Source organism: Python bivittatus, unplaced genomic scaffold (assembly GCF_059951505.1).
Source record: "Python bivittatus isolate LINGU-HERP-01145 unplaced genomic scaffold, Pbiv_v1 ctg000200_np1212, whole genome shotgun sequence".
In the NCBI taxonomy this organism is placed as follows: Eukaryota; Metazoa; Chordata; class Lepidosauria; order Squamata; family Pythonidae; genus Python; species Python bivittatus.
The window spans coordinates 18,993,339-19,009,245 of NW_028277040.1; the positions used below are offsets into that span (position 1 = coordinate 18,993,339).

At 42.7% G+C, this 15,907-nt stretch overlaps 2 protein-coding genes across 2 annotated transcripts in view; one reads left to right on the forward strand and one right to left on the reverse strand.

Annotated features, from left to right (window-relative positions):
• Nucleotides 1-6,683, reverse strand: part of PLEKHA3 (pleckstrin homology domain containing A3) — a 33,409-nt gene extending 26,726 nt beyond the window's left edge. Inside the window, exon 1 of the mRNA XM_088135764.1 lies at nt 6,144-6,683. Within this exon, the coding sequence (XP_087991890.1) occupies nt 6,144-6,183 (40 nt within the window). The 5' untranslated portion in view covers nt 6,184-6,683. The remainder of the gene's footprint in view (nt 1-6,143) is intronic.
• Nucleotides 6,684-7,362: 679 nt separating this feature from the next.
• On the forward strand, nt 7,363-15,877 carry FKBP7 (FKBP prolyl isomerase 7). Its single transcript, XM_007433185.3, has 4 exons — nt 7,363-7,650; nt 10,173-10,324; nt 13,965-14,098; nt 15,274-15,877. The coding sequence occupies exons 1-4, from the start codon at nt 7,433-7,435 to the stop codon at nt 15,433-15,435; spliced, it is 666 nt and encodes a 221-aa protein (XP_007433247.1). The 5' UTR covers nt 7,363-7,432; the 3' UTR covers nt 15,436-15,877.
• Nucleotides 15,878-15,907: the final 30 nt, after the last annotated feature.

The window sequence follows — 15,907 nt, forward strand, 5'->3', positions numbered from 1 at the left end:
TTGGTGTAGTGGTTAAGGCTCCAGGCTAGAATCCAGGAGGCTGTGAGTTCTAGTCCCACCTTAGGAGTGAAAGCCAACTGGGTGACTTTGGGCCAGTCAATCTCTCTCAACCCAACTCACCTCACAGGGTTGTTGTTGTGGGGAAGATAGGAGGAGGAAGGAGTATTAGGTATGTTAACCGCCTTGAGTTATTTATAAAAATAATAATAAAGGTGGGATAAAAAAAAGTCTTAAAAAATTGCTGATAAATTTCACTCATTCTTCTGCAATTCAGTCTGCTGGCACAGATGGACATATTAAACTTAAGCATCTGATGTTTGTTTTTCTTTAAAAGATTTGTACAGCTGCCCATATTATATAAAATAGCTCTAGGCAGCTAACAACAAATAGAGTGATTAATTATAGATAGATTTTCTCCAAGCAACAAGCAGAGAGATAACAAGATCCCCAAAAATGAAAAACCCTCTGATACCATCAAGCACCATAACAATCTCATCACAAAATCACAAATGCCGGGCTCATCTCCCCTCCGGACCTGAGGGAAGAGGCAGGTCTTAACAGCCTTTTGGAAGGCAAGGAGGGTAGGGGCCCTCTGCACTTCAGCGGGGAGGCGGTTCCACTAGGTAGGTGCAGCTATGAAAAAGGGTTGCTTTCTAGGTCCTACCAGATGATAGACAGGGGACCTGCAGCAAGCCCAGCCTATCCAATCTGGCGGGGTGGGTAGATGTCCTCAGGGAGAGGAGGTCCCACAGATAACCTGGCCTCCTGCCACATAGGCTTTAAAGGTGATAACCAGAACCTTGAAAGAAACTGGGAGCCAGTGGAGCTTGTATACAGCAGTATAACATGGGTAAACTGTGGGATGCCCAGAACTGCACACGCCGCTGCATTCTGGACTAGTTGGAGTTTCCAGGTGGTCTTCCAGGGCAGCCCCATGTAGAATGCATTGCAGTAGTCCAGATGGGAACTGACTTGGGCATGAGTGAACATGAGCAGGACCTCCCAGTCCTAGAATGGTGCAGCTGATGCACAAGATGAATCACGGCAAAGGCCCCTCTGGCCATGGCTGCCACCTGCTCTTCGAGCAGGAGTCACTAGTTCAGGAGGACCTCCAAATTGTGCAAGAATCCTGTCCAGGGGAGTGCTAACCTGTCTAAAGTTAAACATGGTAACTCTTCAGATCCCGGGGACCCAAAAACCCAGAGCCACTTTGTCTTCCTAGGGCAGAATTATAGCCAGTTCCTCTCCATCCAGATCCACAGCCTCCAGGTACTAGGTAAGCACCTGAATGGCATCACCTGTCCAGCCTGGGGCAGAGATGTACAAATGAGTATCATTGGTGTACTGATAATGGACCCTATGCTGCTGAATGACCTCACTCAGGGGCTTCATGTAAATGTTAAATAGGAGGGGTGAGAGAACTGTGCCCTGAGACACCCCACATAAGAAAGGCCTAGAGCTTGATCTCTCCCCTACTGCCATCCAACACCAACTGGAACTGGCCGCACAGGAAGGAGGAGAATACCATAAAACAATGCCCTCACTCCCAATCCCCTAAGCCAGCCCAGAAGGATACCATGGTCAATGGTATCAAAAGCTGCCAAGAGATCCAGGATTGCTAAAATGGATGCACCACCCCCATCCTGAGCTCTCTAGAAGTCATCCACAAGTGGAACCAATGCCATCTTACTACTATAACCTGGCCTGAATCCCTAATGTAAAGGGTCCATATAATCTGCTTCTTCCAGGGCCTTTCAGAGCTGAGTGCTTATCACCCTTTCAACAAAAGGTTCGAAACTGGATGAAAGTTGTCCAACACTGTCAGGTGCAAGGATGGCCTCTTGAGAAGAGGGCAAACCACCACCTCCTTGAAGGCCAGAGAAATCACCCCTCGCACATGAGTCCAGAACACAGGTGGCAGAGCTCACAGCCACAAGTACCCTGATCACTTCCTTGGGACCAACTGGCTAAAACACTACCCAAATAATCGAGTTTAACTGGAACCTTTACTGCCCACTGACACAAAGCTAATTATCTTGCAGTGGTGAAAAGGCAGAGGAGGATGTCATTTAGCAACAGTTACATAGTGAATGGGTTCACATACCATGCTAACTCCCAATGTGGTTTATTCTATTTCAGTTTAATATGTTTTGTGAAGCCTGCCATTGTGATTTATAAAACCATGGTTTATGACTTAGTATAAATGTAAATCTTATTACTGTGATTAATCAACAAACCATGGCTTACTGTAATTTATGAACAGGGCCATTATGTGTATGTGCACACATATTTTTGTTTCAGTATGCTGTGCCACCCACTTAGTAAAACAGAGCTTTAAGAAAATCTTTGAAAGATAATCTTTTCAACCAGCAGCATCTGCAGGGTATATGTGTGTTGGGCTTGGGGGAAGGTTAAAATCTGCAAGATGATGAGCACAGAGTTAACTCTTTTGTATGTGTGTCAATGCTGCATGCATATACAAAAGGGGCAAGCCTTGGATTGTGACACCCACCATCTTGCACCTTTTGATCCCTTCCAACTGAAACAAATCAGAACAGTTGCTTTTATCAATTAAAAGGAAGTAATCTTGAAAAGGTACTGACATTTTAGAATGTGCAGCTTCACTTACATTCCATTAATTCAGTGGTCAAAAGCTGGATATTACCCCAGACTCTTAACCCAGGCATGAGATACATTTCAGGATGAATTCTGGATTGCTTCTTCAGATAGTTCCTGCAGGGCCACATGACTTCAGTGGGCAGGACCAGGGCCGTGCACCCGAAAGCTCCATTCCCAGATATAATCTGGCCAAGGAGAAAGAGCCTAGGTTTCAAATCAAGAGGCTCATGGTCCCTTTCTAATCCTAATCCTATATCCTTGCCTCTATAGACTGGCTATAAATGTCTAATAAAACTCCAAAAGACATTTAATTATCCATAAATATCATGGTCATTTTTCTCTTTTTGTTTTTGGATGGATGGGATATATACATAAATATATATATTGTACCATGAGGAAATACATCCCATTTAAAGTATGTATTGAAAGCATACTTAAAAATTAATGTAAAGCATTCTAAAAAGCAGATAGAATATAATTGGTGGCAATCCTAGAAATACAATAAAGGTCTCAATCATTTTAAACACACACACACACTTTCTTTGACTACTCTGCCAAATTACAAAGTAATATTTGAAATACTTAAGAAATATTTTAAAAAGAAGCCCATGCATTCCAGATCTTACACTATAGGTGTAGAACCAAGGTGTCCCTACAGAAGACTCCATAGCTGGGACTTACTGAAAACCAAAGCAAAGACCCTTTGATCCCCTGCAGTTATTTCTGGCCCTGCCACATCGCTCTAGTCCTCATTTAAAGGACTGAAGAAATCATAAGAAAGCAAAGGTAAAAGATTGGAAGATGTCAATACCTAACTAGCACCCACGTGCTCTCATGCCCAGTTTAACAATCTTCATACAGTGCAGAAATCTGAAGACTTGCACTGAGCAGAATGAGAAAGGAACAACAGAATCAACCAAAGGCTGTGGCAGAGTTGTCATGCCAAAGCCCTGATTAAGCAATTTATGGATCTCACTGCACCAATCAGCAAGGCCCTCTGGTTCTGGATGCAAACAAGGCTTTGCTAAACTGACCAAAAGAGCATGGTATCCTTTACTGTCAGCTGCCTTCGTAAAATGAGAACAGGGAACGAAACATCAGCTAGAGCCTTGTGAATTGTGGAATGTATATATCTTCTGTTACTCTCTACATATTCAAGAACAATGAATATATATATTTGTATGCCACTCCATAATGTAAAAATCTTTTTAAGCAGGCAGCTTAAAAAGAATAAGCATTAAAAGAATTTACATATGTAAAACTCAGAAAAATCAAAAGCAATCTAAAACACAATAAACAAAAGTCACCGCTATTCTAAATATACCTGTCACTGCAGGGCAGCCTGTCTCACCTATTCCACAAATTAGGCTCCATATAAGAAACACGTAAGCCATGAGTAAGCGATGCCATGAGTTTGTTCTGTCATGGCTGATCTTCAGAATTAATGGCAACTACAATACCCTGTAGTTAAGTACTTATTCTTGCGTCTCGCATTTCTCCTGCTTGCTTACAGGGTCTGCTTATTTTCTACTGCACTTGCTGCACTTCTTATAGTGAAGCTATCAATGCATGATGTGACAAAAAGTTTCACTTTTCAAACAGCTTATTGCAGAGTCTGATGCTGTACTTAAACAAGTCCTGACTCTATCCTTAAGTATCTCTCATATTATAATTGGCTGCATTTTGTGAGAGACACCAAAACCTAAGGAAGCCTGCTTTGGTTGCAAGCTGACTTCAACTCCTGTAACAATATGGAGAGAGCCATGGGGTGTTTGGAAGTGCTTTGTCACTGTTTTCTTCCAAGATGTTTTTCTTATAGTGTTGAAAATTCCTGGGGGTCTCCCATCCAAGTCCTAACCACAACTGACACAGCTTAGTTTCTGAGCCCAGATAAGATCAGCCAGAGGCCCCCTGCTACAACACTGACATTTTGCTATCTTGAAGTGTGTTTTGACATTTATCTTCCTTTACATAAGGGAACCTAATAATGTAAATAAATCTGCACCTTAAAAATGGCAGAGAAAGCCAACAACAGATAAAAAGGAAGGCCTTGAAACTGCACTGCAAAACTTAAAAAAAGGACAGAAGCCTTTTGAAAAAATGGTTTGTTTTAAAAAGTTTTTTTCAAGTTAACGTCACTCTAATGACTTCATGTACATGTTTTATGTAGTTTTCTCAGTAAAAATATAGAAGCAGTTTGTACCTCTTCCAGAATGTGTGTGTGGGTATGTCTTTAATTACTCAGTCTAGTTATATTCTTGGGAATTGCCAAGCAGCCTTGGGTTTTAGTTTAGCTTCCAACATGGGTCAAATCTGTGGAACAAAAAGTGCATGCAAGCAAGGATAAGCATCTGCAGCCCCAGAAAATCAGTTTAGGCATTTAGGGGGATAAACTAGGAGCCCCTTCAGGCCAAGGTGAGCTTTGTTGTAGGGAAAATAAAGTAGTAATAGATTTTTATAGATTATTGACAAGGTGCAGGAAGAAGTATTTCTTTTAAACAGTCAAGCAACTACAAAAATCTGATGTTTCAAATCTGGGGCTTTTTTTCTTACTTTTAATTGTAAACTTCCCAGGGTTGTGGGGAATCAGGTGGCCTGTAAATTGTATAAATAAATATCAAATAACAACAACAATCAATAGATGCTTAACCAAAGGCACCAAATTTCAAACTATTTCAAGCAAACTATCGTGTCTAATAAGCAGTAAGGGGAAAAACCCACTTTCATCTATTTTTTAAGTATAATATTAGGCAGTTTTCCTTTTGAATCTCAAGGTTCTTATGAGAGCCATCCTGAGAACTCTTCAGGTTACCAGATGAAGCAAACAGGAGTTGTACCTTTGAAATGCATGAAGTACCACCAAAATGACTCATTTTAAACCACGCAAACTTTCCTGAAATGGTTCTTCCTCACTGATAAACCTAATAATGATGAAATCAATTATAGGACAGTTTCAACTACCCTCTTATTTTCCATCCAGAAAGACCTAACCACTATCATCTAGGGAGCCAGTAAAACAAGGGAAGAGTGAAAGGGAAGTAGGCTTCCTTTTGAAATAAAGATTCAGGCTAGAAAGATTAAGGGGTTACCACTAAACAGCTGCTAAACTGTTGACATGCTGAAGCCTGCTTTAAGTCAGGGGTTTATGCCCCCCACCCCACCCCACCCCGCAAGATGTCAGTGGACTTCTCCATCATTCCTAACGACTGGCTGGGACTGGTGGGAGTTGGAGGCCAGCATCTGAAGCATCAGGTGCCACATCCGCCTGCTCCTTCATCTTCCCCTATTCTGTCAGCCAGCAGCCCTGCCTCCCTTCCTACAGGACTTTGACCAGGCAACGCCTAGCCTTTTCCCCTCTTCCTGCTGCTGCTGCTGCTGTCCATTGCCCAGGCGGTCGGCGTCTTCAAAGGAGAATGGGCAGCCGAGGCCGCAGGACAAGCCCCCAGCCCAGCCCCACGCGCGACAGGCGCCCACCTGCTGCATCCCTCCCTCCCTCCCGCGCTCGCGGGTCGAACGCCCCGCACCTGTGAGATAATTGGTCCACTTGTACAGAACGCCTTCCATCGTTCAGAGCCGCGGCCGGCGCACCATCCTGCTCGCCCGCCGCCTCCTCCAAGAGCAGCGCCAGCGGCAAGGCCGACGCTCCGCGCGCCCCGCTGCCCGCGAGCCTTCCGAGGCACCCCCCGCGGTGGCGGTGACAGCAGAGCAGCGGGAGTCCGCGATGCGCATCGACAGCTGAGAGGCTTAGCTCAAAGCGCAGCCTCCGCCGCCTCTGGGTCCGGCTGCTCCGGGAGATGCGGCTGTCCAGGCGGGCTTAGAGTCGCTCATTGCCCGCGCGCCTCGCCGTCTCTGCGGAAGCAAAACAATGAGCGGCGGCTCGGCTGCCTCCTCGGTCGCTGGCTTTCCTTCTCCTTCTCGTTCTCCTTCCCCTTTCCCTCCCCCTTTCTCGGGCCCGTGCGTTTGGTGCCATCGACCCTGACGTCTCATTTACTTCCTGGATGCAAGAGGTTACTGGTACATGGGGAAAGAAACATGTACCCTGCACGCATGCTCGCATCATTGCGGAACTCCGAAGAAGTAGTACCACCCCCACCACCCCCCGCAACGGGGATGCGTGCTTGCGACCCCTCTTCCTCATGCACGCAGCCTTCCACGTATACGTATGAATGTAAAATGTAACCCCATCTGCTTTTTCGTTCTCTAATTCGCTGGGTGCATCCGTTGCGGTGCAAACTCAGTTTGCCTGGAGGAGCGTGTACAGAGGATACCCCTATACTACAAGCTTTGTTACTTCCAGTTAGGTTGGTTAACATCGCTGGCCACAGGCATCGATTTAAAAGGCGTGCCTCCTTCAGCCTCCTCACCTCATGGTATCAATGAAAATGTTCAAGAAAATATTGTGGGGGAGAAGAGGCTAAGAGGCAACTCTCCCAAAATATGATCAGTGCTTCCCTTTCACTGCATCCGAGGAAAAAAGAAATCATGCCCACGAGACTACAACTCGGCCCATCTTATCTATCCCTAATAGCCGTCCTCCATAGCTTTAAATAAACGAGGAAGCAACGCAAGAAACTTAAAGTCAACGCCCTTAAAAAGTCCAAGAACCGCACGCTTTCTCTAGGAAAAAGGGGCGGGGGGGAAAGCAACCGGAGCAAGGAACACCTACGCCTTTTACGCATCCGCCGGAACAGGGCAAAACACCAAGGAGGTCTGCGTAGTAGGAGTAGCCGTGGCCACGCCCCTCTCGGCTTCCGTGACGTCAAACAATGCTAGTGCCACGCAGCCCCGGGAGCCGAGGACCAGTTTTGCAGCGATGCCGCTCAGCGCGAGACTCTGCTTTCTCCTGCAGGCGTTTGCTCTCCTTCTCGTCCCGTCCTACGGGCAGAAGGCAGAGGGTCCCCCCGCAGACGAAGTCCAGATAGAAATCTTGCACGTCCCCGAAGACTGCGCGCCCAAGAGCAAAAAGGGCGATCTGCTCAATGCCCATTACGACGGTTATCTCGCTAGTAATAAGTCCAAGTTTTATTGCAGGTAAGTTTGCGGCGACGCCCTCTCTTTTGAACTCCCACCTCCGCCAGCCCCCTCTAGATAAAACGCCACTTTGGCTAATCTTCTGGTAGTATCACAATTTGGCTAGCCAACTGTACAGATGTACTCCAAGGCAGTTGTAATAATATTTAGTTCAGCTGCTTTCGAAGGGTTCTGTGCCCAAGTACTGCAGTCTCAAATGGTGACAGATCTTTTCTTGATCAATGGAAGATGCAGATGATCTCAGCATACTTTGATAAAGCCATATATGTGTGTGCCTTGTATACATATCTGTTCTATATATTGTCTAACAGTCTCCCCTAAACATCACTGATGATGTTACCTGGTTGGATAATGAAATGTCTGCAAGCAAACAATCAAGCCTGGAGAGCACCAAGGACTCCATTGAGATATGTGCTATATATGCCAAAATATACAAAATAGACCATCCTTAAGAGCTACCTGAGATGTATACAGGTGTGGTTCCTCTCCTGGGGCCTTTTGCCAGTGCTTAGTTGAAGTGTTCTCCATCCAGTGTTACATCAGTGAAACTATACCAACATAAAATTTGTTGTACCCATTGCCAATCTCTGTCCTGCATCTGTTGGTTCTGTGTAGGCTTGTGACAATATGGTAGGGCCTGATTTCATATGTGCAAGATGTGCTAAGCAAAACTATTGATTAAACCTTTGCTGTCACCAACCATCAGGAAATGGTCCACCAATCAGGACACCAGCTCAGAGATGGAGTGGGAATGTTGCTCAGGGAGATGGCAAGTTTTGATAGGCTGCTTGTCCTGCCACTCTTGCTTTACCATCTGTGGCAATGCAAAGGAGGGCTGGTGTACTTCACAACTCCACAAGCTCACTGAGCAGGTGTTCAGCATGGGAAGGTGGTGAGTTTGGAAGCATGGGTTCCAAGGCACTCCTAGGCACTCCTGCTTGGGCTCTCAGAAGAGCCCAAATGCAGTGCTTGTTCAAAACACAACACCTCTGCAAGGCCACTGAACAAAGGAGCGGACTTGTAAAAGAGATCTAAACCTGCCCTTGTAAATCAGGCTAGCATGGCTCTTTCAAAGCTCAACATCTGCTTGCAGTGAATGGGGATTTTGAAAGAGCCACATTCTCTTGCTTTACCAGATAATCTCAGGAGAACATGGTTCTTTCACACTGAGTACCTTCCAGGTCTTTCTTCAAGAGGATAAAAAAAGAATGGCAGTGAAGAAGAAATTCCTGGGGGCCAGAGGAGAGGAGGCATGTTGCATCAGCCTGAAGTCACTAACAGGCACTGGGCATATTCTGCTCCTTATGGGTCATGTGATGGGACTACAGACAGCATGGATGGCAAAGCATTTCAGATTTGATACATCTCGAAGTTGCTGCTTGGTGCTGTTGGCTTAAAGGGAAAACATTTATTCATTCAACTCGTGTACCAATGAATTCCAGATAAAACATTATGGTAATTCACAATAAAGCATTAACATTGATAAGTACATATGTAAAACATCCACAATAAGAGACAAGATTAAAAATGGAATAGAATCAGCCACATGGACTGAAAATGAGATGGGGACATGGTAGAGTAGAGATGTTGCAAGTAGACGATGGTTAGATCAAGTGGGAGCAGGTCCCCAATCAAACAGCTCAGTCAGCAGTGCCTTTATCATCAAATTAATCTTGAGCCCCACACATCCTCCTTGGGTAATACGTGAGAGATGGATGCCGCTCTCATTCAGCTCAGGGGGAGTCTTCTCTGTATTCAGACACAAATGTCCCTCCTGCCAACTCTCTTGACCTAATCTGGTGATTTGGTGCTACATTGCTCACATCCTTAGATCAGAAATAGTTTGGATTTCAACTAGCATCACTTGCAGATGCCTGCCCTTGATTATGAGAAGCATGAATGGGACACATACTAGACAGTTCCCTCACAACTGCCTTGTGCTTGTGATGCACTTTCAGCAGGCTGGTGAAGCTACTGGTAGACCCTTCATAAGACATCCTGTAGTCTGGCCAACCCTTCACTTGCTTAATGTGAAATTGTTAGTACTGAAGGTCTCTGAATTCCATTAACAGTGTCTGGTATTTAATAATTAAGGCCATATCTGTAATCATAGGCCAGGGCAAGATTATATTAAGTGTAAATGCTAGCTGAATTATGAACATGTAAGTGAAACAGGAAAGCCTCTTGCATTCTTTGGGCCCATATACAAAAAGGACCAGTGCTGATGTTCTGCTCATACAGGTAGTCCCCAGTTTAAGAATGAATTCTGTTCCCAAGGTCTGTCCTTAAGTCGAATTTATATGTATATGTCGAATTGTATAATACTGTATAAGTTGTATTGTATAATTAACTCAAACCATTGTGTATTATTTAACTTGAATAATTGTATATCTAACTTGAATTTTGCTACAATAGGCTCTGTTCTTAACTATGGGTCATCCTTAAACCGGGCGTTCTTAACCTGGGTCTACCTGTATGTTGAGCTAGTTCCTTAAAGTATAATGTTTTTTTTTCCTTTGCAGTCGCACACAAAATGATGGTCATCCAAAATGGTTTGTCCTTGGTGTTGGCCAAGTCATTAAAGGCTTAGATATTGCAATGATGAATATGTGTCCTGGAGAGAAACGAAAAGTCGTCATTCCTCCTTCACTTGCCTATGGAGAACAGGGCTACGGTAAAATATGGCTAAATATGAATATTATCTTTACTCTTTATTGCATAATGTTGCAGGCAGACTAAATAGGAGTATTGAAACTCACTGATTCATGAGCTTGTTTATTTATTTATTTATTTATATTTTGAATTTAGACACTGCCCATCTCATGAGGAAGTCACTTTTAGGTACCAATAACACAACTTTTCCTTCTCTATATGTTGCTTACCCAGTAGCACTTTTGGAATGGTAGTGGCACTGATGAATTGCTACCTGCACTCAAATTCATTGGATTGTTATTTAACCTAAAGGCTGCAAAACTTAAAACGAAAAAGCATGTGCAATGTATTTACACAGAATGAGCCTCCATCCCAAAGGACCTGGCAGCTAAAGTACAGGAAGGGGAAGAGGAAAGGAGGAAGGAGAGGAAAGGTTGGAGAGGAGAAAAACATGTGGTTATTTTAATGACCTACCTTTAGGCTTGTTTCCAGTAGGGCGTGAAAAAATGGTCTATCGCTTACAAGCAGGATCTGTACACAGACTGAATTAATTTATCTGGATGACTTGTATTTGTATTTGTAATCTTTATTGTCATTGTACTTCGCGTATAACGAAATTAAATGCCACCCCAGTGCAGCTTTAAAAATATAAAAACTATAGAACACATAAAACACAACCTTCACATTCCATTCACCATTGCACAACCCCTGATGCTGCATTAATACTGCACTATACGGTAGAGTTCAGTATAGTTACAGCTCTAAGATAAAAGCTATTCTTCAGCCTATTTGTCCTTGTTTTCATCCTGTACCGTCTGCCGGATATGGCTGAAATGACACTTTATTTCTCTCCTTTCGTTGGGACTTCTTGTAGTTTTCTCTTAATACAGGCAGCAGCTTATCTGATAATACTTTTAAATGTGTCAAGGGGGATGGATTTCCAGATATGCTGCTAACTTCAAAGGCCAGAAAAGTTCTAGATAGACTGCATCACATAAAAAGCTTGGTGAAAGCCCTCTTTGCTAATTCATTGTAGAATCAGTCTTTTTATTGGCCCAGGAGAAACAAGAGCCTTTCATGACATCTGTTGGGTCAGAAACACAGAAACGACCCACAACAGTCCCAACAAAAGGTGAGAAATAAAAGTGTCATTTCAGCCCTACAATTTATACACACATTCCCATCACTTTGGACATCTCCATGGATTGTTATTAGCAGAATCCATATGTTAACCAAGAAGGAATCCATACCCAGAGAGATGAGCATACAAGCTTGTGGATGGTACTCCCAGTCGCCAAAATAATAATAATGTGACATTATATCATATTTGAATATGTATTTTAAACCTGTAAGTAATGCAGCTGGGCCCTAGAGTGTCCTGTTTCAGGTCTGATTGACTAGATTGAGATTTAACTTAGAAGAAAGTGTGCCCTGAGACAGTTCACCAGTCTCTGTGTCAGAATAGCAATGAGCAAACATTCAGCATGGCCAGCAACATCTACCAGAGAGGTCCAAAGAGGCAAGGTTGCAGTCCACCCCTTTTGTACATGCATCTGTTGGCATGCACATGCAAAGGGCTTGGATCACAATGCTGTGATTGCCCTCTTTCCTGGTTTGACACCTCCCTGCAGACACCATTGAGCACAGCATTAAATCTACCTAGAGCAGTGTTGTCCAAACTTGGCCACTTTAAGATGAGTGGACTTCAACTACCAGAATTCCCCAGTCAGCCATGCTGGCTGGGGAATTCTGGGAGTTGAAGTCCACTCATCTTAAAGTGGCCAAGTTTGGACAACACTGACCTAGAGTCAGTATTTATGGATGACTTGGCAGAACTTAGTCACAACTGAATTCAGTAGAACAGAGCTTAGGTTTTTGTTTTTTTTTTAATTTAAAGTGAAACCAATAAAGTGTAAACATCGAAGGATACAGCTCCTATATCATATGGCTTGTTCTCTAGCATGTTTAAAATTCTCAAAGGCTAGCCCCCTGTGATTCAGATTCTCTTAAAGCCAGTAATTATCTTAATGTGATTTCCATAGCCATGTTACTGCATTGTGATCTCTCAGCAGATATTATAAAACACATGAGCGTTGTTGGACACTAATGATGACTCTTTTTTTTAGGCAGCAAATGAAGAAAGTATTTTTTCCCCACCTACAACCTGCTTGTTCTCTATCAGCATAATCCTGCATGCTGGGCAAAGATGACCCTAGTTAAGAATGTCAAGAATGCATGTGGCTTTTTACTTCTTTCCAGGGGTATTCCTGTGGTATGTATTGCTCTGGGAATTCCTAGTGACTGAATTCTTGTGTAGTAGGCTTTGCCACTAAATCTTGAAACGGGGGAGGAAATATAAGTGATCAGTGTGGCTGCTGCATGTGCCTTGATTTAAAAAAAGGATGAGAATGATCTCTTGGATCAGTTTTGTGAAACTGTCCTCCCCACCCCCCACTCCCGGCTAATATACATCATGGCACACATGTATAACCCTCTAAAGATTCAATATGCCTCAAGCTGTTGCTTTAGGAAATGTTAAAGAGAGTTCTTTATCCATACTTGGCCAACATAATGCATTGTGGGTACGGTTCAGATTTGTACAGTACTCAATGGGCAGCAGAATAGCTGTGACAGACCTAGATGGCACTCACAATTTAAGCATCTGTGCATTCAGTCTTTGGTGAGATTGTTAAAACCTCACAAGATTTGGCTATTTCTAAACACACATGAAAATTTGACCAATCCACGTTTATAGATGTAGGGGACTGTCTTAGTCTCTGCATGGGAGGTAATCTTTGCCTGTTTATTCACAGAGAACTCTTCATATGAGTTTTTATTTCAAAATTGTTTGTGATGAAGAACCTATTTTAATTTTTAGTTTTCAGAGCTACATACAGAATAAATCCTAGGATTAAGGAATGTCAAGCCTAATCCCTGTGACCCAGCTCTTACTCAGTTCTGTAAGCAGTGCCTGCTAGATTTCAGGAAGAAGCCTTTCCTAACCCTGGAAAGGACAGAGAGGAACCAAGTCTTGACCTACCATCATTTTGGATTTAGTCACTTTGGATGAGTTCCCCTATCGAGAAGAGGACCAGCTCTTGTACTGACTAATTGCATGTGCATGGCTTGCAAATCACTTTGTCCAGACTAATTCTGGAAACTCACTCCCTCAATAATAGCACCTGTCTCCAGTGTTCATTATCTTTTATTTCTGAGAACCTGCTAAACCTCACATATCCTATTTTGATGTCCATCTTCCTTTTTTGAGGTCCTTCTATCTTGAAATGTTTTGCTTCCATATTCCTAAAAGCCCACATATTAATAAGAGAGGGATGAAGTTCACCTTGTGATCTGCCAGTGCCATTTGGCTTCATATTATAGTTAAAGCAGTGACAACACCACCAAGCATCCCATTCTGCCATTTACTACCCTCCCTTGGCACGGCAAAAGATTTTGGGATGAAGAGTGTGCACAGGGCACTATTCATGTACATTGTGCCTTTGATGATGGAGGATTGACTCCAAGTGGTTCAATAAAGCATCTCCATTGATGTAAAATCCATCATTAACACATTGCTAAAGAGCCACAGAAATGGGGTGGTCTGTGGTTGAAATGATCAGATTTCAGAATGCATTTCCTAAAACTTCCCTGTTACATCTTAGAACCAGCAAAGATTCCACCGAATGCAACACTGATCTTTGAAATTGAATTGTATGCGGTAACTAAAGGACCACGGAGTGCTGAAGCATTTTCTCAAATAGACCTGGATAGTGACAAAAAGCTTTCAAAGCAAGAGGTATGAGGAATAATGTTCTAAGTCACTTCACTAAAACATTTCATTTGTTTATAGACAATTATTTTATCTAGTAATGTGGAATGAATGTATGAACCATGTTCTTTTTACAGTCATGTTTTATGTATTAAAACTGGGGGGAAAAATTGGTTCTTTTCTTGGGAAGGGATGTCTGGATCACCACTAGTTCATTTAGTTTATACACTTTTAGTGTATAAATAATAGTTGAGAATAGAAAATGCTAATTCTCATTAGTCCTCCAGTGTTCTTTGAATTCAGTGTTGCTTTAGACCTGGGTGGACAAGCTGTGACTCTGGATACCAATTCCCAACCTTCACCATTAGTGATGATGACTAGCACTGATTGAATTGGAGTTCAACATATGATCACATATTGTCCATCCTTGCCTTAAACCACCTCCTTTTATCTGGGATTCAGGCTCATCTCCACAATTCTTAAGACATTAGCCATTCTTTGGGCAACACGGAAGTAAGCTATTTGGCTTCTTGTATTGTGCTCCCCAACAGTCTCTCTTTCAGATGAGGAGAGCTATGACCTATTCTCACCACTGAGGAAAGACAACCTTGACCATGGGAACAGTGAGCATACTGTTGCATTGATAGTAGAAGAAGCAATTCTCTTTCTGTCCCTGTCTTACTCAACTTTGCCAGAAAATACAACCAGACCAGTGAATCCCTCTCAGATGAACTAGTTTACCTGAGACTCTTTTGCTTTCCTAGTAGAGGATTCTGCTTCATTTCCTCATGGGTAAGGAGCTCCCTAATTTTAACAATGGCATTTCTTGGATTCATCCCTCATGCACAAACATTTGGAAAAATCCTCCTCCTTGACTGTAAGCTGCTGGTGTCAGTGGTTTGTGCTAATGATGGCTGCCAGCAAAATGGATCCCTCTGGTAGAACAGATTCAACTCCCTGCTCTAGCCCTGCTGTGTTTCCTAAAATATATTCCAGAGCATTGAAGGTGCAAGTGTGAAGTGAGCAAGGAAAAGGTTTGTTTTGTGAGTTGAAATCTGTTTTGTGACCATAGATGGAACTTCATATATTTTAGAATATAATAACGTTGGTCTTCTTTTTATGTAGTCTCTTGATTTTCAGTCAGTATATTGGAGTTCCTATAGAACAGAAGTTGAAATTATTGTTGTTTTTGATTCCTTTAGATAAACCATTATTTGAAGAAAGAATTTGAAAGAGACGGCAAAAAACGGGATTCTTCTGTTCAAGATAGTATTTTGGTAGATATATTTAAGAAGAATGACCGTGATGGAGATGGCTTCATATCTGCCAAAGAATATAATGTCTACCAACATGATGAACTATAAGAACACATTGTTCAAAGGTCTGCTTGTTGCTTTATGGACTTTGGTGTCCTGATCTTGCAGTTTTCATGGGCCATGGAGCATCCACAAGGAGTTCTCCAGGCATCACAACTGAGTGACTTGGCTATACTCACTTCCCACCCTGATCAAATCAGTATTAATTCTCTTTGTACAGAAGCCTTTGTAGATGTATCCGAAGGAATCTAAAGCTCTGGCATTAGATTTGATGAATCAAATACACATTGTGCACAAATGCATAATGAAGCAGCCCCGTTGGTTCCACTGGGATTTATCCTTGATAGCCACATTTTAAAAACTGTTTTTGTGTTACACACCATTTTACATACATTCACTGTGGTAATTTTTTATACTTTTTTTATCAAGATTAAAATTTGTTCCATTTACAGTCTGATAAACTGCAACAGAAATAAAACCTGAAAAGGGGGTATAATTGGTATGCTTCCTAAACTTAATG

Coding starts and splice junctions, on each gene's coding strand:
- FKBP7 (XM_007433185.3), top strand. CDS start 7,433: ATGCCGCTCAGCGCGAGACTCTGCTTTCTCCTGCAGGCGTTTGCTCTC. Junction 10,325..13,964: donor CTATGGAGAACAGGGCTACG/GTAAAATATGGC, acceptor GTTACATCTTAG/AACCAGCAAAGATTCCACCG. Junction 14,099..15,273: donor AAAAGCTTTCAAAGCAAGAG/GTATGAGGAATA, acceptor TGATTCCTTTAG/ATAAACCATTATTTGAAGAA.